The sequence below is a fragment of the Pelodiscus sinensis genome, chromosome 12 (genome assembly GCF_052426305.1).
Source record: "Pelodiscus sinensis isolate ZL-2025 chromosome 12, ASM5242630v1, whole genome shotgun sequence".
Lineage (NCBI taxonomy): Eukaryota > Metazoa > Chordata > Testudines > Trionychidae > Pelodiscus > Pelodiscus sinensis.
The window spans coordinates 48,014,200-48,036,670 of NC_143063.1; the positions used below are offsets into that span (position 1 = coordinate 48,014,200).

The 22,471-nt window shown below is 53.2% G+C and overlaps 1 protein-coding gene across 9 annotated transcripts in view; it reads left to right on the top strand.

Moving 5' to 3' along the window:
- ZC3H18 (zinc finger CCCH-type containing 18) overlaps positions 1-22,179 on the top strand; it is a 67,461-nt gene extending 45,282 nt beyond the window's left edge. For 3 of the 9 annotated variants that reach the window (XM_075939891.2, XM_075939892.2, XM_089781547.1), the window contains exons 10-19: positions 1,797-1,997; positions 3,115-3,240; positions 6,083-6,184; positions 8,282-8,446; positions 10,051-10,203; positions 12,618-12,772; positions 13,536-13,726; positions 14,960-15,056; positions 18,575-18,674; positions 21,239-22,179. In XM_075939891.2, coding sequence (XP_075796006.2) covers positions 1,797-1,997; positions 3,115-3,240; positions 6,083-6,184; positions 8,282-8,446; positions 10,051-10,203; positions 12,618-12,772; positions 13,536-13,726; positions 14,960-15,056; positions 18,575-18,674; positions 21,239-21,443 — 1,495 coding nt within the window. In that variant the 3' untranslated portion in view covers positions 21,444-22,179. The remainder of the gene's footprint in view (positions 1-1,796; positions 1,998-3,114; positions 3,241-6,082; positions 6,185-8,281; positions 8,447-10,050; positions 10,204-12,617; positions 12,773-13,535; positions 13,727-14,959; positions 15,057-18,574; positions 18,675-21,238) is intronic. The other 6 variants (XM_089781548.1, XM_089781549.1, XM_089781551.1 and 3 more) reach the window with 5 other exon arrangements.
- Positions 22,180-22,471: the final 292 nt, after the last annotated feature.

Genomic DNA, 22,471 nt, shown 5'->3' on the forward strand with positions numbered 1-22,471 from the left:
ACTAGATGGCCTCTCAAGGTCCCTTCCACTTCTAGTGTTCTATGATTCTGAGTAAGGTATTGCTGCCCTACAAGAGACTTGGAGCTTAGATCAAATATGCCTAAAATCCCATTCAAGCTCCCCTGTTTTTGACTGCTTTCACTCCCCTAGAGTGCTTCCCTGCTGGGCCCAGTTTTCCTCCCTTCACATGCCAGCAGCAGCCTGAGATGAGTCAGCAAGCCCCTTTCTTGAAGCAACTAAGCGCCGGCTTCTCTTCAGTCTCTTTGCTGCCTGCCTGTTAACACCACCAGGGAACACATGGCATCTTGCCTGTGTGTAAATCCAAATGAGACCACCGCAGGGTAGGACGCATGGGTTGCCAGCCTCCATAACGGGCACGGCTCTCCTCTGAAGAGAGGCTGTGAGCTGTTGAATGAGCATGGGCCAATGTAGGACTGAGAAACAGGAATGTCCAGGGGCTGGTAAGAATTTCTGTAGCTGCTAGCATAGTTTGAATGCTGGCTGTCAGCTATCACTGCGGGCCCAGAGCCAGGGTTGATTAATGGGAGAGAGCTGAACCAGTTTGTCAGGTGCTGCTGTATATTGAGTAAGCAGGTAGTACTTGAGGAAAGACTAAATATGGGAATGCCCTCACAGGAACATCAATTTCCCCTGGGTATTAGCCTAGTTGCCTGCTCACTGCTGAGTCAATAATGGAAGCGTGTACAGAAACCAGGCTTTCTGTGGCGAGTATTTTATTCCCCAGACAAAAGTCCTCTCCAGGAAGCATCAGCGGGGAGAAAGCGCTGTGTTGCGCTAGGCAATAGGCATATGCCGTTGGGTTTGCTTTCTTGGGCTTCCTGGGGCCAGGATTGTGTAGCATGAAGCAGAGCCTGGGGCCAGTGTCTTCGTGCTTTGGGAACTCTGCGGGCAGCTTGTCTTTCACTTGCGAGCAGAGGTTGGGAGGGTGAAACCCACTTGAGAACTTTTGTAATGGTGGCACGTTGGGCTCTGCGATGTAGCCAGACCTGGGCAGTTTAAAATACGATGCTCAGTAGACTAAATTCAGTTACAAAGTGGCAGATGGTACAGTGGAGAGAACGCACAACCAGCCTTACCTTGCTACCTTCCCAAACCGCGTGGGAGACAACTGGGCCAACAGACTTCCTGTGTGACAAGTCACTTCGCAATTAGATACCTGCGGCCGGCCCAGGCCAGCTGACTCAGGCTGCGGGACTGTTGATTGCAGTGTAGACAGTGCGCTTGGGCTCCCTGCCTGGAGCCCACATGTCTACACAGCAATTAAACACCCTGAGCCCTGTCAGCCTGTGTCAGCTGGCATGGGCCAGCCCCATGGTTTTAATTGCAGCGTAGGTGGTTCCTTGAAGGCTAATGCTTCCTTTCTCCTTGGCTTGACTTTGACTAAGCTCTTTGGGGCAAAGACTGACTCATAATATACCTACAGAATGGCCCCTCCATCCCTAACAGCACTAGCCCCGGCTATCAGACAAACAGGCTCTGCATTGGTCAGCCAAGTTTCAGCAATATATGCAGAGTGTCATGGTCAGATGCTCAGATAAGCCTATGGATGCAATATGGAAACTGAGGTGAAGTCCTGGTTTATCGTCACCTCCACCACTCTCCTTGTATCAAATAGCACAGACCCGAGCGGCACTGGAAACGGTCAGTGATGCTCAGTGAAGGGATGCTGCTCTGTATACCTGTCCTAAAGGAGCCGTGCTGTGTGTAATTGCTGTACAAAAATCCCGCTGGCCGTGGGGGAGAGGCCCAGGCAGTTAAACACGTGTATTTTCCAGCCGTCAGCCTGAGCCACCAAAGAAGGAGAAGGAGACAGCTACGACCCCCAGCTCTCAGTCCAAGAGAGCAGACGAATGGAAGGACCCCTGGCGCCGATCCAAGTCGCCTAAGAAGAAGCTTGGGGCATCTGCCTCTCCCAGCCGCGCACGCCGACGCCGGAAAACCTCTGCCTCTTCGGCGTCAGCCTCTGGCTCTTCTAGGTAAATGGAAGCAGGGAGGACGGAGGGAGAGCTAATTGCTGAGCCTCTCTTGGATGTGGTGACTTGTCCGGATTAGCAGCCACTTCAACGGGCATGTGCAAGTCTCGGTGGCCTTTTGGAGCACAACTTACTGCTCCCGTGTAGCATTCCTAGAACTGGAGCAGTAGGAATGGCGTTCAAGCAGGTGATTGCAGCAGGAAAGGAGTGGCTTGGATCATTAGTATAAACCGGAGGGGGGGGGGCGCGCCTCGGTTTACTAAGGGTTGCGGCACTGAACTGCCATGGGGAGCAAGGGAAGGGAAGCCCTCCAAACAGCCGCTGTAGCTAGTGGACTACCCCAAGAAATTAAAACTTGAGGGAGGTTCATCTGGCTGTAATCAGTACTGGGGGGAGGGGACCCAGATAAATCAGGTCTAGCTCACGCCTGGGGTAGCAGCAGGAAGGGGACTCTAGGACGGGATGTGCTTTCACTGGTGAAGGAGAGTCTGGTAACAGCAGGGAGCATGGAGACTGGAGCTCAGGAACAGGGTCGAACAGCGCCGTAGAGGACAGAACACCCCAGTGGAAGGCAGGTATTGAATCAGGGAGCGTTTGAGGCACAGGTCTGGAGCCTGTCACCCTTTAAAGACTTGAATTTCGGGTTCTCCCCCACAAAAGGATTTCCAGCACCCGTGAGATGCACAGAACATGCCAAACTGACAGGGGTTGGGTCTGTAACAGGTGTAAAACGCTGGTAAGAGAAATCCTGACCTTTTTTCTTAAGAACTGCTGCATTCTCTGGATTTCTCCCCCATTCTGATCTGCAGTGGGCAGGCCGTCTTGGCCCAGCAAGGAACAAGCAGCTGGTGACAGGGTTAAACATCATATATAGAGCTAGATTCTGGGATGGATAGTCAGCCTGCTCCAGGTGGCTGGGGAGGTGGTGGCAGCAAGAGATCTTTTTCCTTTGAAGGAGGAAATGGGGGAGAGGGGTGCAAGGAGAGAAAATGTAGGTGGGTCGTGAAGATGGGATGGGGGTTGGGAATGTGAATGATTTTCATGGGAGTCCCTAATACTAAGCCCTGAAAATGAGAACGTTGTGCTCCCCACTATGAGTTGTTCAATCTTTTTCTTCCAGGTCGTCTTCTCGCTCATCGTCCTATTCTGGTTCTGGTTCTTCACGGTCTCGTTCCAGATCCTCTTCCTACAGCTCCTACTCTAGTCACTCTTCCAGACACAGTTCTTTCTCAGGCAGCAGATCCAGGTACTGTTCCTCTGCAGCTGTTGTGTTAGAAGACAATCTTCTACTCAGCAAAGTAGTTCGGCAGGGTGCTTCATTTTAAGATAGTTTTTGGGTTACTCTAATAACTAAAAGCAGATACAAAACCAGTGTTGGGAACAAAAATAGTCAAGCCAGTGCTGATCTTCAACAGCAAGAACAGCATATAAAAGTAGTTACTGGGAACTAAAACACTGCAATAATTCCAGACCACGTGCTGCCTCTATTTCAAAACAGTGTTTCATAGTCTCTCACCAAATAGCGCCAGTCAGTGGACGGGTCTGGGGTTTTCTCTGTGGAAGCTGTCGTTTATTGCTGCTTTCCCGTTGATACTTTCAGTACCTCTCATTCATACATGTGAGGTCCGAAAGAATCACTTTCACTGTTCAAAAGAACTGGAAATGAAAGCCTTACAAAGATGTTAACTAGATTTTTAAGGTTAGTTGGTTTTGTTATTACTTCTATCACTTGAGGGTTGATTTAACAGCCATAAACCAACTCTTAAAATATTTCCCTCCATTTTGTTTAAATAGAGAAGCTGAGTTATTCCTACTCTGCGTCACATAAGGGTTATTTTAATTGTTTTAGTATTTAATGTTTAAAATTCTGCCTCTTCTGAACTGCTTATCAGATAGTCGACACGCTAGTTGACTAGTCACTTCCCCCCTTCCCGCTGCCTCAATCAGAAAGAGGGGGCGCTTCAAAGCTGCCACTTTGAAACGCCACAGGGAGCACAAGGCCAGCAGGGGACTGCTGGCAAATTGCATCGACTATTCTATTAGCCAATTCAGCTGAATTTAACGTCCCTAGATTGTGAAATACTTTGAGGCTGTGTCTAGACTACACAGTTCTTCTGGAAAAAGATATGTCAATTGTGAACCGCAATTGACATATCTTTTTCCACTTCTTTTTTCGGAAAAGGCCTTTCTGACATTTGGCCCTTCTACACTGGGCCACATGTCAGGGAAAAAACCTTTTTTGGAACATCCCTTTTTTCTCATAAAACGAGGTTTACGGGGATACCAAAAAAACGCATCTGCTCTTCCGAAAAAAAATTGGAAGAGCAGACGCATTCCTTGGATGTGGCAGAGTTTTTCTGGGATACCAAAGGTATCCCAGAAAAACTCTGCCATCTAGACGTACCCCGAGATCTACTGATGAAGCATGCTATATCGTGTAGTATTATTCATCTTTTCCATCCTACGCTGCAATTTCCCTTTGAGGAGAAGGATCTCATTTCTTGACAGGAGCCAGCCTGTGAAACTGTCTTAAAGATGGTTTGCTATTTTGAAATGACACTTTTCCACCATAGTGCTGGTAGAATTCCAGTGTGTTTATTGCTTTGCCTAAACTGAGTGAGTCTCACAATAGTTTCCCTGAATCAGGATGAAAATAGGAGGAAGACTTGCTCCTGGCCTGGGCACCTTGTTAGGGTTGAAATCCTCAGCATGGACCAAATGAAAACAGACGTGTGCAGAATTTCATTTGAGCTTCTTCTGCCAATGGAGGAGTTGCTCTAGAGATGCAAGTGCTTATAGGAGAACTGGAGGCAACGGAAATTAGCTTCTCACTTTGTCCTCCCCTGACCTCCACCTTCTCTTTGTTGCAAAACACTGCCTTCCCGTACAGCACCAGTCAATCTGACCTGTTTAACGTGGGCTACTGCTCCTGTCAGAGAAAATGAGGAAACTCCCAACTACCTTTCCAAGATTATTCTTTATCTGATGGAAAAGTTGTGCAAACAAACCAGTCTTCTGGTCCTGGGAGGTGTTGGACTGCAAAAGACTTCAATCCTGGTAGTAAGGTGACTCATCTATCAGTTGAGATTGTCAGTTCTAGCACCACTTGGTACTGGTGGGTCACTTGACTCCGTCTCTGCCAGTCCAGGAAATAATTTCTGCACTTGGCTCTTTCAGCTTTCACGTGCTCTGCTTGATGGTTGCCCGAGCATTTCAGGAAATTACAGGTGCATGATCTCTCCCAGATCTCTCCCAGTTTTTTTGTCACTTACTAGCTAAGTGACAGTGTTTCTGAGCCAGAGAATGTAGGAGACACAATTCTCTTCGTAAAAACCCATGCTGTGTAGCCGTCTGTAGTGAAGTGTGGAGCCAGGCATTAGTATGGAATAGCTGAGAACCAGTCACTGTCTGTCTAACATCCAGTTTTCCCTCCGAATTCCTCTCCCCCTTCCTGGAATCTAGAGCAGAGGGTAGGTATGAAACTGAGAGAGCAAGCTGAGTCCCACTAGAAGTAATCAGTGCAATACATCCACCTGCCCCAGGAAGGAAAGGTACAAATGAGACTAGGGTATTTCACACACTAGCGATGTAAGTGGCTAGTCAACTATCTGATAAGCAAAAGCTGTGGTGGGGGGAGAAGGGGATGCTGGGGGGAGCCGTCTTAAAAGCCCTTTCTCCCAGCTCCGTGGGAGGGGTCAGAGGAGCAGCGGCAGCATGCCACCTTTGAAATGTACAAGACTTTTCCCCCCACAGGCTCTTGTGCATTTCAAAGCGGAAGCTTGGCATGGAACCCCGGGACCAGAGGGGGACTCGGTGTGTCACTTCTGCCTTTGAAATGGAGCAACAGCTGGGCAGGCTCTCACTACATTTTGAAGCGGAAGCGCCCGTATCGACTAATCAAATAGTTTGATGGACATTCCATTGACTATTTGATTAGTTGATTCGTCTAATTTTAACATCCCTACCATGCACCTGAAAGACCTGGAGAGCGCAAGTGAGGGGACCTTTTACAATCCCAGGGACTGAATCAGACACTAGAAACCTCTTCCTCCCAGTGCTAATCTTTTATTTATTTTTTAATTGTCCAGGTCGCGGTCCTTCTCCTCTTCCCCCTCTCCCTCCCCAACACCATCTCCGCACAAAGCGCCTGTGAAAGCAAAAGGAGAGCTTGCACCGCCTGCTGGAAAAGGGTAAGACTCTTGTCTCTTTGGAAGAGATGTTGCAGGAAAAGCCTCAAAGCTATAGTGTCACCTTGGCCCCTAGAGGATCCTGGGTGTGGTCTGAAAACGGTCAATACAGAATGTCACTTGCATGGCTTGACAGTGAGCGTTAAGTCTCTGATTAACTGCATTCTCTTAATTATCTCATCGAGTAGGGTTGCAACAATGGCAATCCCTTCATTGTGTTAATAGTTGTGGTTCACAGACTATGTGCCTGGGTGTATGTAAGTGTTACATGTGTACACACCGTAATTTGTAAATTGGGCGGGTACAGATATGAAATCTGAATGACACTCTTGTAGAAAGATTTCCGGAGATATAAAGCATGTGACTGGAGATATTGTGTATTACAAATAGCGTTAAACCAGTAAAAGAAATGTAGCTGTATAGAGTTATAGTATGTCTGTTTTGCAATGTTGGGTGTGATTGAACACAAGCACATTTGCTATGTAAACTTAAATATTTGTTTAGCAGCTTATGTCACCCCCCTCATGCTCTTTTTAATATGCCTGCATTTCCTATCTCATACACTTCTGCCACAAAATAGTACACGTGGAGAATGCTTCTCTGCTGTAGAGTGAGAGCGCTGTTTGTAAAGGGGACATAGAACATTTTCAGAAAGTTACAACTTGAAGGTCGTGCAGCCTGGTACGTGACTGTTTCAGCCCATTTCTAATTCAGTCTTTACTCACTGCCGTGAGCCCTCAACAGGCCTTCTGAGGCTGGGTGGAGTGATGCCTTTAGAGGTACTGTTCTGGTAATGTTGCATCTGCTGCTGAATAGCATGGCAACTCTCCAGCTGCCTCAAATGGCATGTTTTCTTTTACCTCTCAAACACCGCACATGTTTCACACCTGTGCTCTGCACAGTATAAAGTGTACCTGAAGTCCTGCATCCAGTTCACTGCAGAAAGGATGTGGACACATTGGAGAGGGTCCAGCGGAGGGCAACCAAAATGATTCGGGGGCTGGAGCACATGACCTAAGAGGAGAGGCTGAGAGATTTGGGTTTGTTTAGAAGAGAAGAGTGAGGGGGGATTTGAGAGCAGCCTTCAACTACCTGAAGGGGGATTCCAAAGAGGCTGGAGAGAGGCTGTTCTCAGTGGGGGCAGATGGCAGAATGAAGAGCATTGGGCTCAAGTTACAGTGGGGGAGGTCTAGGTTGGATATGAGGAAAAACTGTTTCCCTAGGCGGGTGGGGAAGCGCTGGGATGGGTTCCCTAGGGAGAGGGCGGAATCTCCATCCCTTTTAGTGAAGGCTGGGCTGATTGAGTGGGGATTGGTCCTGCTTTGGGCAGGGGGCTGGACTCGATGACTCCTGAGGTCTCTTCCAGCCTTAGAATTCTGGGGTTCTAAGAGAGCATATTGAATAGGTAGCAAAAGAGAGACGCTCACAACCTTTGCAGGCAGCCTGTCAGCTCCGACCCTGGTTCATAATGGGTGTAACATCACCCAGTGGCTCATCACGGTCCTGAAAAAGAGCACTGCTGGAATTGAGTTGAAGGGGACCCCTTTGCTGTTGAGTATAAAAGCATAAAGGCAATGCACAAGTATATTGGTTTTTGTGGGGCTTCACATGGTAAATTGCTAGAGGAAAGCCTAGGGTCGCCGTTTGGAAAGAGGCATGTACAAATGGATGCACGCCACCTTAGCAGGCAAGTGAATCTGTTGTTTGCACATAAGTTAGTTGTCTGTGTGTCTCACTTTGAAGTCTGGCCCACGGTTTGTAAGCAGGCATGTGTTTCAGATACCCATGTATCATCCAAAACGAATTCCAAGGGGAACTGTAAACTGCTGGAGTAGGTTGTCACCATAATACTGGCTGTTTTTATAACAGCTGGTCTCTTTAAAAACCTTTCATATTAGAATGCAATAAACTCTCCTGGCGAAGGGGCTCTGTAGTGTCTGGGAAGGCTTCTGTGAGATGCAGTTTGCGTTTTCTTTTCCAAAAAACACAATAACAATAAGTGGATCATGTTTTATTAGTGGAAATGTTGGGGAGTTGCGTTCCTTTGGAAAATCCCCGTGTTCTGTGCCCAGTGTGTGCAGTTCTGCATGAGAATATCAGATCTCCACTTGAACTTTGCAGGGAGAAGCCTGTGAAGAAAGTAGCTGCCCTTCCAGTCCCACCGCCGTTGACTAAAGTTGCCACAGCTGCCCCAGAGCCAGCCAAACCAGCGGACAATAGAGAGGCCAGAAGGAAGGAACGTCAAACGAGAACGCCTCCCAGGAGGTAGGAGAACCTGGCTTTGATCACATGTACGAGTGGAAGAGCCGTGTAACTGCTAATGGAGGGACAAACCTGGAACTCGTTCTGACATAGAAATCTGTTCCTGTGGGTAGCAAGGGAACGGGAAGAGGAGCAGAAAGCATTAGTTGTGTGCAATTAAAAACACAAACAGGCTGATCTCTCGAGAGACCTATTAGGTGAGAACAGCAGGTGGAATCCTTGAATCGCACCAAAAGGAGATCATCGCGTTATACATTTTAGAGCAGCTGGCTAGTTAGTTCAGCCGTTGGGGAATCAAAGGACACTCGGGCCAGATCTATCCTACGGGGGAAGGTCAGCTTAAGGGGGAATGTCTGTTGCACCTTATAGACTAACAGATGCAACTGACGAAGTGGGTCTTTGCCCACAAAAGCTTATGCTCCAATAAATCTGTTAGTCTGAATCTGCAAAAGCGACAAGGAGTCCTGTGGCACTTCGCAGACTAACACGGCTTCCCCTCTGAAGCTTAAGGTACACAATTCCAGCTATGTAAATAACGTAGCTGGAGTAGCTGGAGTCACCGTACGTTAAGCTGAACTTTGGCACCATTCCCACAGTGGGAGCTTGACAGAAGAAACATTCCTATCAACTTCCCTCGCTCTTCACAACCAAGAAGAGTACCAGCGTGGATGAGGGCGTCCTCAGTGTTCCATTTAGCGGGTCTTTACTAGACCCACTAAATCGGACCTGACCTCAGTGCTACGTTGAATCCAAAGGTTCTTGCTCTATAATGAAGTCAAGGGAGGGAAGGACTTGATTCTGTGCCAACCCAGAAGAAAATGTGACTTCAAAAATGTGGAACTTCCCTAAGACCTAGCTTGACGTGTGTCCTTAAAGGGCAAACAATAGCTTTCCTAGGTCCTCGTGTTTAAAATAAATAAAATCAAGTCCTGTATCATCAGTTTGTTTTCCTTTCAGTCACAAGCTTCCTAGGTTCATTCCTAGCTTTGAATGCAGCTGGTCCTCTTGTCCCTTCCTAGTGACTAGAGAAGAGTACAGAAAAGTGGGTTTTGGTTCCCTTATTGCCTGGGTGGGATACCTCAGGCCCCCGGCTTGCCTGGATCCGGCCCCTGAGTTTCAGGGCTCCCCCTCCCCAGCATTGAGGAACTGGTGCTGGTTCTCCAGCCCTGCAGCTCCCCCCCTCCCCCAATCTGCCCACCCCTGCAGGGCTGGAGCACTAGCTCCCTGCTGCAGGGAGGGGGAGCCCCAAACCTCGCAGGCTGGAGTCAGGCAAGCTGGGTCTGGATCAGACTGACAGGCTGTGCCTGGCTCTGAGAGGAGGTAGCTCCTGCAGCCCCTTCTGCCCAGATCCCCTCATTCCCAGCCAGCCTGCTCCTGCATCCACCTTCCCACCGAGACCCTGCTCTCCCACTCTGCTCCTGCGCCCTGCCTCCCGGCCACCCCCGGCCCGCTCCTGCGCCCTGCCTCCCGGCCACTCCTCCCATCTCCAGCCTTCTCCTGCATTGGAAACCTCTTGCTCACCACTGATCAAATGCACAAAAGAAACACCTCTGCTTGGCTGCTGAGTAGAGTCAGAGGAGAACAGTTTCTTTGAATCTCTGTTGCAGGCGGACTGTAAGCGGCAGCATCAGTGGCAGTGCCAGCAGCTATAGCGGCTCCAGTTCCCGATCTAGATCCTTGTCTCGGTCTCTCTCCAGATCTCATTCCCGATCAACGTCTGCCTCAGTTTCCCCCTCCCCATCCGGGTCCAGGAAATCCAGGTAAAGCACTGTGTTTTATACTTTATCATAAGGTCAGCAGGCTCAGGTTGTGTGACAGCATTGTACTGGACCGGTTGGAGAGTTTACATGGCAGGAAACCACCTTAGAAAAATTAAAACAGTTAACAGCCGCCATGTTGCCTATTCTAGAAAATAATGAAATTGTCAGTGTGCCCTGAATCATCCCACTTTCAGTGCGGCTTGGGGCTAGGGCCTCTTCTCTCCCTGTTTTCAAATCCTAACCGAGCATTTACGTAGCTGTTGTAAATAACAATTCCAGGGTGTTTATTTTTTGAAGACAGTAGGTATTTATATTCCAGCATGTGGCTATTCTAGACTTTCCCTAAACCTCACTGCTCAATTTCCTTACCATTGAAGCCTGGCACGTCGGCACAGCTTGGTCATAAAGCATCTACGACGTCTGTCGAGGGGTGGTGTTTTGTACTGGCAATAGCACAGGGAGTTGCAAGAACGGTTCCCATTGCATGTTTTGCCTAAGGCGCCGTTACGTTCTTTGAAGCAGATGGAGTGCTGTGTCGGTGAGCTCCCTCCGATGCCCAGTGACTAACAAATTCCGATAGTCCTGAAATGAGTCCCTGTCAAATGCATCTCCAGATAAACTTGTGAAGCCTTTTCGTACTCAAGAGTCCTGGGAGCAGCTGCCCTGGTTTTTCTATCTGAAGTTCGTAGGTCCTTGGCTAGTGTGATGGGTGTGGGATAGAAAGTGGTTTGAATCAGTCCGTTCGCAGCTTTGTACACTGCAGAGCCGCACTGATGCCCGGCTGCAGTTTCTCCCGGGAATGTACGCAGGTTTGGGAAATATTTGTCCGATTCACTAGGCCCTCCACAGGCTGAGAGACGAGGGGTGAGTCTGCCTCTCCAGTGCTCTCTTTTTACCTCAACCTCTGCTCAAGCTTTATATCTAGGACTTCACGTGTCTACTTTTTCCGTTATTTCTTACACCATGCCAGGCGGTGAGCTTGCTTACACTACCGACACGGCCTGGATAGGGCGCAAGGGTAGATGGACGGTGCGGGCTGGTGTTCCTACTTAACCATAAACAAGCTGGCTTAATAGTTGCTACCATGCGGCTTTGCCCAGCAGTGTGCCAACTCCATGTGTGTCCCTGTCAGAGCACCAGGGCTGCTCAGACTTCCGGACCAAAGCACGTAGGAGTGGGGTGGCCAGCCCGTTACTGGCAAAGAACCAAAACAGTTGTACGTATAGCGCAAAGAGCCGGAGGGGGATGGAGTCAAGCAAAAAAACCCAAACAAACCACCCCTGCCGCGTTTGGTCGTCGAGCCAAAAAAAAAAAAGGAAGCCCACCCCTAGGTTGTACAGCCAAAAAAAAAAGACTGCCCCTTTAAGAAACGCAGTTAAAGGCTTTTTGGCCGCATCAGGCTCCCGCTGGCCGCCGCCATCTTAAAAATGCCATTTTGAAAGGGGAGCCGTCTGGCGCGACCGACCCCCCGTGAGCACCGGGAGGCATGGGCTGTTTTCAAGGCCGCGGAGCGGCTTCGCAAGCTGTACTTTCTGGGCGGGGGGGAGGATCTGCATGCAGCTCACGAGCCACGGGTTGGCCATGGCTGACGTAGGAGATAGTGACTGTCCTCAGCCCCAAACAGACTGCTGAGATGATTCTGTAGCCCCTGCCTCCCTTGGACATGAAAGTGTCCCTGGCTCACCACGTGGTCGTTCAGAGCTCCTCGCTTCGGCCGCACACGGCTGAGTGGTGAGCTTGTGATGTGCCCTCCCTGAATTTCCCTGCGACAGACCAAAGGTTTGGGATCCGGGAGTGGCTTATCCTGATCTGGTCCCAAGCCAAGTCTAAAGGCTGCATCTCCAAATACAGTCGTGGTTCTCCCGCCTGTTAACCGTGTGGAACGTGTCCTCGCTCATCAGCATCCGCCTTGTGGGCCTCCCTGCCCTCTGCCGTATCCCACCTTCCCCATCCCTGTGGGAACCTGGTGGCCTCTGGAACCCCTGGCATGGAGAAGTCACGTCTATTAGAGCTTCCTTGGTAATTAAGTATCAGGCAGCGTATATGATAGGGGGTAACTCTTGAGTTAAACCCCATCCCTGAAACATGTCGTCCGAGACTCACCCTAGTTCTTGCTTTATGGATGTCTGTGAAGTGATAGTCTGGAGTCCGAGTGTGTCTAATTGTGCACAGTGTTACATGGAAGGGTTTGGTGATCTTGCACCTAACACGCTTGGGATGGGTTGTGCCATGCCTGCCTGCGGAGATCATAGAATCAGCGTTGGAGGAGAGCTCGGATGCAGACACGCTTCTGGCCTGGAGTCCCACGGGCCTGTTCCGCTCGTGCAGCACAGGAGTTCGAGAAGGGGTGTGTGTGAATTCAGGTTGCCTGGCGGGGCTGGCAGGGGGTGTGAGAGTCTCTGTCTGCTTTCCAGGTCCCTGAGCGTGAGCAGCGTCTCCTCTGTCTCTAGTGCCTCCTCCAGTAGCAGTTCCATACGCAGTGCGGACTCTGAAGACATGTACGCCGACCTGGCCAGCCCCGTGTCCTCGGCCAGCTCCCGATCCCTGACCCCAGCCCAGCAAAAGAAAGGTAGGAAGCGCCCAGTTTGCGATTACTGGGATCCCGAGAATGAGGGGGTGGGGGGCTAGCTCTTCAGAGAGCTCACGGGGTGGCACAGGACGTCCCCACTGTCCGTCCAAGGTACTTTCCGAAAACCATGGCCGTATCGCAAGAGGACGTAACACAGGACGGTTTTCCCATGGCTGACTTCCGTTTGTGTAAATTGGTCTTTGTGTGTGTGTGACGGAAGAGCGGGGAACGGGAGGACGTGGAACGAACAGTTCCCACAAGCGTCAATGACGCTAGTGTGGTACCAGCGCATGCGGGGGTGACTTACCGCAGGGATGCCCTGCATGGAGGTCAGGTAGACAGCATGGAACCCGTGACGTGGAGGTAGATAGGGCCGTGGGGGGCAGCCGAGGTTTAACGTAGATGGGGGGAGTCCCAAGATGAATGCTGAGGGAGATGCACACTCCCCATCACGCTTCCATGGCCCATCTCCTTTGCACGCCCGCCCTCGGGAGCCAGCCTCTTCCTGGGGGATCATTATTTCCTCTCCCAGACACCCCATCTGCTCATTCGAGACCCTATTCCCACCTGATGCAAGAGCTGCCTATTCCTCGCTTGCTAGTATGTTAAGTATTCTCCCCTGGGGGACGCTGGCTTCCTACCGGTTTGAATCTGGACCCGATTGGCTTTGCAGTCCCTGCCGCGCCTGCCTGCCTTTCCGCCTTTCTGGAAAAGGCAGGGCAGGGTTTATTGCGAGCAGCTGACAGTGGCTTTCTGGTTTCAGCAGGCAAGTCGAAAAAAGAAGACAGCGCTAAAGAGGAGAAACGGAAACGGGAGGCGCCTGCCCAGCCCCTGAAATCGACAAAACCCGTGCAAGCGAGTAAAGCGCAGCAACTTCTCCCGCCCCCACCTCCACAGCCGCAGCAGGCGGGCTTCAGTGCCCACAAAGAGATCAAATTGACGCTGCTGAATAAGGTGAGACGTGGGGCGAGAGCTCTCGAAGGGCAGGAAGGGGCCGGCTGCTGGTCCTCCGCAGGCCGGAGGAGAGTTGGCAGCCCTCGCGCCAGGGGAGCTCTGCGGCCGAGGTCTGCGGTTGCTTCTCAAGGGCTTGTGGAAAGCAGATCCTGCTGGGCAGTGGACGCTGCGTCTTAACTTCTGGCTGGGTCGGAAGCTTCCCTGGGGCACATTCCTCCTGCCCCATCGCCGGAGCGGCATTCTTTAGGCCTGTGGCCAGCTAGCTCCTTGGCCTGCGATCTCAGCGAGAGATCTCCTGAGCGAGGCAGGGTTACAGGTGGTGCCTTCCGCTGCAGGGTCTTCTGGCTCTGCCCGAGCCTGGCCAGCCTGCAGCCAAGTGGCTTGGGGTGCTGAGCCTGCCTTGGGAACGAGCCAGCCGGCTTCCGGGGAGCTCTGCAAACTGCCCCTGAAAGGGATTGGAGTGGGCCGGTGCTTGTGGCTGGAAATCCCAGCGGGCCATCCCTTGCGGAGGGGGGGAGAAGCTGGTGGCTCGTTGGGCACAGCTCTCCGAGCAAGTGCTGAGCCTGCTGCCCTGGCATGCCGCTAGCAGAGAAAGCGCTCCTAGCGGTGGCCGTCCTTGGGCCAAGCGTCCTGGCCACATGCGCCGGTCCCTGGCAAAGCAGGCAGCTTGCCCCAGAGGCCCGGATCACATCGGTTGGTGCGGAGGTTTCCTGCTCTCCCAACTTCTCCCGCCTCGGCGGCAGGGAGCAGCGCCACCAGCTGTGATGGGAACCCGTCCGAGAGCTCGGAAAGCATGTCAAGCTCTTCTCCATGGAGGGCACAATAAACAGCTGCTGCAGCATCACACAGCGTGTGGTGGAACCCCCCTCCCTTGGGCTCGGCATGTCCGGGCCCTGCAGATCGTGTAAATACTCGTGCCCTCCCCCAGCCAAGAGAGACGGGACAAAATGCAGCTTCTATCCTGTGCCAAGCTGTCAAATGTCCCATCGGCGGAAATGCGGCGGGAGGCTGGTCGCAGGCTGACCGCTCTGCGCTGGGCCTAATGGCACCTGGCTCCGAGGGACCCCTGGGCTGGCCACTTGCGTCACGGGAACCTCCCGAAGGGCCGGGCCAGCGCAGTGGGCTGGCAGGAGTGTTTTGGTGCCTTCCACAAGCCAGAGCCCAGCTACACCTGTTGCTCCCTGTGAGGGGTGGGGTGTGTCTGGATCTAGCATCTGGTTCCTTCCATTGCAGGCGGCTGACAAAGGAAGCAGGAAGAGATACGAGCCAGCGGACAAAGACAGGCCGGGCTCCCCTCCAGCCAAGCGAGTGAACCTGTCACCCGAGAGAGGTGAGCAATCAGGGCGATGCAGCGAGGGGGGAACGCACACTGGCGTGGCCGGAGTTAGACAGACAGCTCTCCCGCAGTGCTCGGGCAGTCGCTTGGTCCGCGGGCTGCCGGCCGGTTAGAGTCCAGAAAGCGCCTGGCCCGGCCCGGCCCGTCCACACCGAGGCTGTATCTTCTCTGATAGAAAACAGGGTGTTCGCCAGGCACTGCGCCCGGGAAGCCAGAGGGGAGAAGGAACTTCCGTTAATGGTGAGGAAAAGAAGACAAGGTCGCTCCCTGGGGGCGGGGAAAGCGTTGGCCTCCCCAGCTGCCTTGTGTCTCTCCGTGCCTGGTCTCCACTTTGGATTCTCGGCAAGATCGTTATCTAGCCTCTGTTATCTCGCTGCAAAATCACCCCGCCCATCCTGTGTGGAAACAAAGGGCAGAATCCAGTGCACAAGTCGCAGGGAACATCCAGCGCATGCCGGCCTGCCCTCCTCTTGCTCCTGTCGCTGTCGCGGCTGTTTGAGAAACCCCCGTCTCCAGTCGTCGCTCTGCGCGGGGTGTTGCCCCAGGCTTTAGAGGCTTCTGAGGCTGCACAGAAAGTTGAGGGGTCAGAACATTATAGTTTAATATAGTTTAATTCCTGGGGGACAAGCACTCCCCACGCTTGTGTGCAACAGAATCTGAGCTGTCACTGTAACAGTGCCCCGCAACTCCAGGCTCTTCCCTTTCTCTTGTGACTTGTTAGCCCTGCACCCCGTCTGCTTGCCCCTTGGCAGCGGGGAGAGCCCTGTAGATATTGGGACCTCGAGGGGTCATCGAGTCCAGTCCCCTGCCCTCAAGGCAGGACCAAGCACCATCTAGATCGGGGTGGGCAATAATTTTTGATGAGGGGGAACACTTCACAAATTTTGGAAATGGCCGCAGACTGACCCGGAAGGGGCGGGGTTGAGAGCTACCCTGCCAGGAGCTTTGCCCCTGACTTCTGGCCAGTGGAAGGACCTGGAGCAGAGGGGAGGGTGCTGGGGGCAAGCCTCCTCCCAGAGCTGTCTGGGGTGGAGGCTTCGATTCACATCGCAGGGCTGGCAGCTCCTGGCCTCACTGCTCACTTGTTGCCTGGCAGCCGCCCGGCCGGCACAAGCTCTTTGAACAGATGCGGCTCCCAGGCAAAGGGCGAGCGGGGCCGAGAGCTGCGAGCCCTTTCAACTGCTTCTGTTCAAAGGGTTTGGCCTGCCGGGCGCCTGCCCAGCAACGCAGCCGCCCCGCGGGCGAGCCCTTTAAATAGAAGCAGTGGAAAGGGATCGCGTCTCTGGCTCCCTAGCAAGGCGCTAGCGGCACCAGCAGCTGCGAGCCCTTTAACTGGTTCTATTAAAAGGGCCTCGCGCCTTCCCCAGGGCTCCTGAGGCGCAAGGAAGTCAGGAGCCCTTTTAATAGAAGCAGCGCTCGGGGGTGGGGCCTGAAACTGCCTGCCAGGCTGGATCAAAGCCCTGGGCAGGTCGGATCTAGCTCGCTGAGAGGCTTTTGCCCCCGCGGTCTATAGCGTCCCTGATCAGTGTCTGTCCAACCTGCTCTTCTGTATCTCCAGAGACGGGGATTCCACAACCCCCCTAGGCAACTCATCCCAGTGTTTGACCACCTGCACAGGCGGGAAGTTTTTCCTGATGTCCAACTTGAACCTTCCTGGCTGCAGTTTAAGCCCATTGCCTCTTGTCCTATCCTCAGAGGTGAAGGAGAATAATTTGTCTCGCTCCTCCTTGTCACGCCCTTTTTGATACCTGAAACCTGTCTTGCTGTCATGTCCCCTCCGTCGTCTCTTTTCTAAACAAAAGTAGCCCAGTTCTTTCAGTCTTTCCCTCATAGGTCACATTCTCTGACCTTTCATCATTTGTGTTGCTCTTCTCTGGACTTCTCCAATTTCTCCCCATCTTTCTTGAAATATGCTGCCCAGAACTGGACACACTATTCCAGCTGAGGTCTAATCAGCACAGAGTAGAGCAGGAGAATGACTTCTCATGTCTTGCTCACCACACTCCCGTTCAGAATCATGTTTGCTTGCTGCTTTTTTTTTATTATTTTTATTTTTTTGGCAATTGTCACACTGTTGACTCAAATTCAGCTTGTGGTCCACTGACCCCTAGATCCCTTTCGGCAGGACTCCTTTCTAGACAGTCGCTTCCCTTTCTGAATGTGTGAAACGGATTGTTCCTTCCCAAGTGGAGCCCTTTGCATTTGTCCTTATTAAGCTTTATCCTCCGACCTTTTCTCCAGTTTGTCCAGATCGTTTGGGATTATGATCCTGTCCTCCAAAGCAGTTGCAACCCCTCCCAGCTTGGGATCATCTGCAAACTTAATAAGTGTCCTCTGTATGCCATCATCTAAATCATTGATGAAGATATTGAACAGAACCGGTCCCAAAACAGACCCCTGCAGAACCCCACTTGTTAAGTCCTTCCAGCACGAGTGTGAACTGTTAGTAACTACCCTCTGAGAATGGTTCTCCAGCCATTGCCCCCACCTTATAGTAGCCCCATCTAGGTTGTATTTGCCTAGTTTATCGATAAGAAGGTCATGTGTATCAAATACCTTACTAAAGTCTAGGTATCCCACATCCACCGCCTCTCCCTTAGCCACAAGGCTCGTTATCCTATCACAGAAAGCAGTCCGATTGGTTTGACGTGATTTGTTCTTCACAAATCCAAGCTGCCGCCTCTTGGCTCGCCAGTGGTCACCCTGCTTTGCTGCTAGTGCAGACGGGAGCAGTGGGCCAAGGAGGAAGTACTACACCGTTGCCCTGGAGCGCTGTTCAGAAGCAGGCTGTGGCACGTGACGGTGTTTTCCTTGCTCTCTCACCGTAGGTGTATTATGTCGGCCGTGGCTCAGAGCCAGAACAAAATCCTTCAAGTGCTGCTCACCTGGCTTGTCCCGCTACTGCCTTGGAGGATTGGGCTAGATTTGAGTGCTAGGACTTGGCGCCCACAGGAAAACAGGCAGCTAGCTCAGAGACTCTCCTCTCCAGCCAGCTGGGAAACGAGGAGAGTCATTTTATCCTTGTTCTCAGATGCTGGCCGGCTGTGGGAACGTGAGGCTCAGAAGCCCGGCTGTTCTAGCCCTCCCAGCGCCTGACAGCCAGCAGGAGCAAGCACAGTGACAGTCACTCAAATGGGCCGCCTGGATACACCCCCTCACATCAGCATGCGTTTGTGTGTAGCACTGTGGACATGCCTGGCCGGTCCCAGGCAAACAGCCAGATGCAGGCTCTGTCCCAGGGCCCCACGAGCCAATGAAAGGATCTCGGCCTGGGAGGCCATGGGGTAGCGCTTTCTGCAGTTCCTTGCGTAGGACGAGAGGGTAAAGCTGTGTGCACCAAGGCTCCTCGGTGCCCGGTCTCGCTGCACAGAGAGGAGAGTCTCTCGGGGTGCTGCAGCTGGGCCTTCGCCTTTCTCTGAGGCCGTCTGGCCCGTCCAGGCCAAAGCTGTGTTTAAAACGCCAGTCACGTGGCTCATGCAAAGGCTCAAACCTTTTGTCCTTCCGTTCTCCAGTGGGCCCTCGTGACAGGAAGCCAGCTGGAAGGATCTCTTCGCCCAAACAAGACCGGCAGAGAGGCCAGAACCCCAAACCGTCTCCCGCCCAGACAGACAGGTGAGTCGCCTCCTCCCGTCCTGTCTCCTGCCCTCCTGGGGCTCGCTCCCTCTTGGCTAACGTGAGCAAAGCCAGCAGAAGAGCAAACTCCATGGCTTGTTGGCTAGGGAGAGAGCTCTTTGCCCTCAGACCCACGGAGGGAGATCTTTCCCTGCAAGAGCCTCATGCGTGGTCTGTGTGAAAGCTAGGCGGATGGGGATCGAATCTGGTATCGTGGAGTGACTTTTAGCTGGCACGGAGAAGCGAGGACGTCTCTGCCCCTGCTTCCCTTCTGTGACTCAGTTTACCTGCCTGTGAAATGGGTTTAATTCCTACCACTCGGGGAAGCTGTTTGTAGCGCGCCCAGCGATCCCCGGCTAAAAGGGACTGCGGAAATGTCACGTATTAACAGTGACGATATTAATGAGACACAGCAGCTTGCGAGTGAACAGCAGCCGGGGGCGCTGGCTGGGTGACGCTCAGACTGCGTGGAAGCCAGGGGAATCCATGCACTGGCTGTTGTCCCTTTGTGGGGCTCAGTCCTCGCACATGCTGGTTGTGACCTCTCGTGTCCTGCTTGGTGCGCACCATCCCTTCCCCCGGGGCTAATCGTGCACAAGACGAGCCACTTAAAATCCAGAGCAGGCTGCCAAGACGTGTCCCCTGCTACTGGTTCTGTCTGAGCCCATCCCCAGTGCTCTGGGGGAGGGGGGGTCTTACCACTCTCCCTGGAGCCTGGGAACTGAAACAGCAAATGCCACCCCCGTTGCAGCGCAGAGCCCGCACTGCAATTGCAGGGGGCTCGTGAGCAGGCAAGGACCGTGCTGCCAGCGTGGGCTCTGCAGGAACGCCCCTCCCCAGGGCAGGGCATGTCGTCCCTGGTCTGCGCCATCTGTGGACCCCTGTCTCCCCTCCTCCCCCACGTGCCTCTCACTCGCTCCCCGCCCCTCCCCGAGCTGGAACGCTGGGAATCAGCTGTTTGCAGCTGGGCAAGCTCTGGGAGGAGGAGGGGTAGGAAGCACGGGGTTCCAGTGCCACCCAAGAGGCACTTGGGGAGGGGCAGATGGGGGGGCTGCAGGTGGAACTCCAGTGAGCCGTGGGCAGCTGCAGCCCACTGAGATGAAGGGCCACTTGGGCAACCAAGAGCTGTGTGCGGGCCGCACTTCCCTGCCTCGCTCCTTCCTGCCAAGCTCTCTGCGAGCTGTGCGGCCAGCCTGGTCCCACGCCTTCCCGGGCGGCAGGGGCTTCACAGCTCGACGTCCTGGGGCCCCGAGAAACTGAGGCTCAGAGCTCAGGCCTCCCGCTGCTCCGGGCTGCGCTTTACCCACGCGCCCGGCCCTCCTCCTCCGCAGGGAACGCCCGGCCCCAGGACTAGCGTTTCGAAGCTGCAACGGTGAACCTGAGCCTTGTGGCCCACTGGGGCTGGAGCTGGCATCTGCCCCCTGCTGCGGGGTGGGTTCGCAGTGCCCTCTGCCAGGCCGGGGAACCGCCAGGGCCTGAGCTCGGGGAGGGGAGCAAAGGACAGTCGGGCAGAGCTTGGCTCTGAGGTTTCACGTGCTTTTCACTTCACCTTTGCACAGCCCCCTTACTCGGGGATTAACGGCAGTGGCCTCCAGGGAGGAGTCGCTGGGCTTAAGGAGGATTTCCAAGCTGTTTCTGTCACCTGGGCTGTTGTCTAACCGCCCGTGTGACCGGCTGCCGGCCGGTAGCTAGAAGCAGCTCCACAGGTCACGGATCAGTCCCAGGGCACCAGTGTGTGCCAGCTGCCAGAAATTGTAGCCTTGGGACCTGCTGCCCGTCTGTGCGATGCAGAGTGCTGTATGCTCTGCCCTGCAATCCTTGCACACCAGGGGGCGGGGCGACAGCCTTTCCTGGCTTCTCTCCAGCATCCCTCCCTCCCCTCCTGGCCAGGGCTTTCTCTGGGTTTTCGTGGCCCCGAGGAGGCGAGGGCGGCGGAGGGCAGGCCGAAGGAATTCATCAGAAAGATCAAATGGCAAGCGTGTGACTTGCCTCTTTGAAATCCAACTTGGCCAAGGTGCCTGGAAAAAGCCAGGCAGGATGGCTGGCTCGCTGGGCAGCCCCAGCTGTGCACGTTCAGCGTGCGGCTTCTTTGGAGCCATCAAGCTGAGCAATAGCTAGCTAGGTGATATTCCCTCGCCACCGCCTCCCTTTGCTTTACAAGCTGCCTTGCGAGAAGGGATGATAATTGCAGCAAACTCCCTGGAAGAGGGGCCGTGTCTTCCTGTGGGCCTGTTCTGCCCGAGCCCTGCCCTGGGCTTCTGGGTTGCCACTGCAGGAGAAGAATTAGGGGTAGTGGGCTTAAAGGCCACCCTTTTGTGGGGACTTCCCAGCCGGCTTGCCACGCCCCGGTCCCAAGTCCTAGAGATCATTCAATTCAGCTGGCGTCCACAGCAGGCCTGCTTGCTTCGCTGCCCTTTCTGCAGCATGTGGGAAAACGTGCCGTGGTATTGAAATCCTACCACCCTTCGAAAGGCCCACGGGTGCGGGGGGTGAGTCCTCTTTTACCGGTCAATCCCCTCTTACTCCAGTGTGGCTTTTCTCTCACCCCCCACCCCACCCCACAGGAAACGCCAGCTGTCGCCCCAGTCCAAGAGTTCCAGCAAAGTCACAAGTGTCCCAGGCAAAGCACCCGAGCCAGGCGCACCGGCGGCCGGCGCGAAGCCGGGCAAGTCCAGCACGCTGTCGCGGCGGGAAGAGCTCTTGAAGCAGCTAAAAGCCGTGGAAGACGCCATCGCTCGGAAACGGGCCAAAATTCCTGGGAAAGTATAGTCCAGCGTGCGCAGAGCTCTGTCGCCCCCCGGCTGAGAGACTCGTCCCTGTTTTTATAAATAGTCTACAAGCGGCCACTCTGGATTTTGCAGTTCTGTCTGATTTTTGGCTGCAATTCTTTTTAAAAATTAAAACAAAACACAAAAAAACACAAAAAAAGTTTGTCAGCTGAAAAATCCCACAAATGAGACGACTCACTCTGGCTCCTAACCCATACGGCGGAGCGTCTGGGGGGGATGCCTTTGCCGCATCAGCTGTGCAAGACAGACCAAGCCGGCACCGTGATGGAGGCCCAACCGCCACGTTTTCCCTGTAAATTATGCACAGAGGACTCCAAAATTCCAGCCCTGTCGGATACTTTCACTTTCTCTCTCTCTCTCTCTCTCTGTCTGCCCTCCCCTCTTTGCTAGCCATAAGTTGTACTCTTCTAGTTAGCCTTGCTGTGTGTTGAGTGTCTTCAGCAAAGCAGTTCTATATACTGTGTAACGAGAGAACCGAGAACCGCTGTGAACTACTGGCAACATCATCTTCTCTCCTTCCCCCCAGGAACAAAACACATAGATATATATTCTTGACGGAAGTCAGATTGGGAAATATGACCTGTCTTTTATTTTAAGCATCAGATTGTTTTAGTTGATTTAAAAAAAAAAAAAGCAAAGGTATTGTGGGGTTGTCTGTCTGAGGAGGGTCTTTTTTTGAGGGGTCTCCCTGAAATAAAGTATTTTGATAAACAGTTCTTCCTATCTATTTTGTGCTATTCAGGATCCCAGTCCGGGCCTCTCACTGTGGTCTCTGGGCACCTGCCTTTGTCTGCTGGGCTATATCTACACTCGCAGCTTCTTGCGCACGTATGGCCGTTCTTGCGCAAGAATCCGCAGCGCGTCCACACTGCCCGCCGGCTCTTGCGCAAGGAAATTGACAGTACGGTGTGGTAAGAGGGGGCTTCTTGCGCAAGAGCTACGCTCTTTTTTTAACAGATGTAAGCTCTCTGAGGGCAGTGTGGACACTGGGCAGAGATTTTTTGCGCG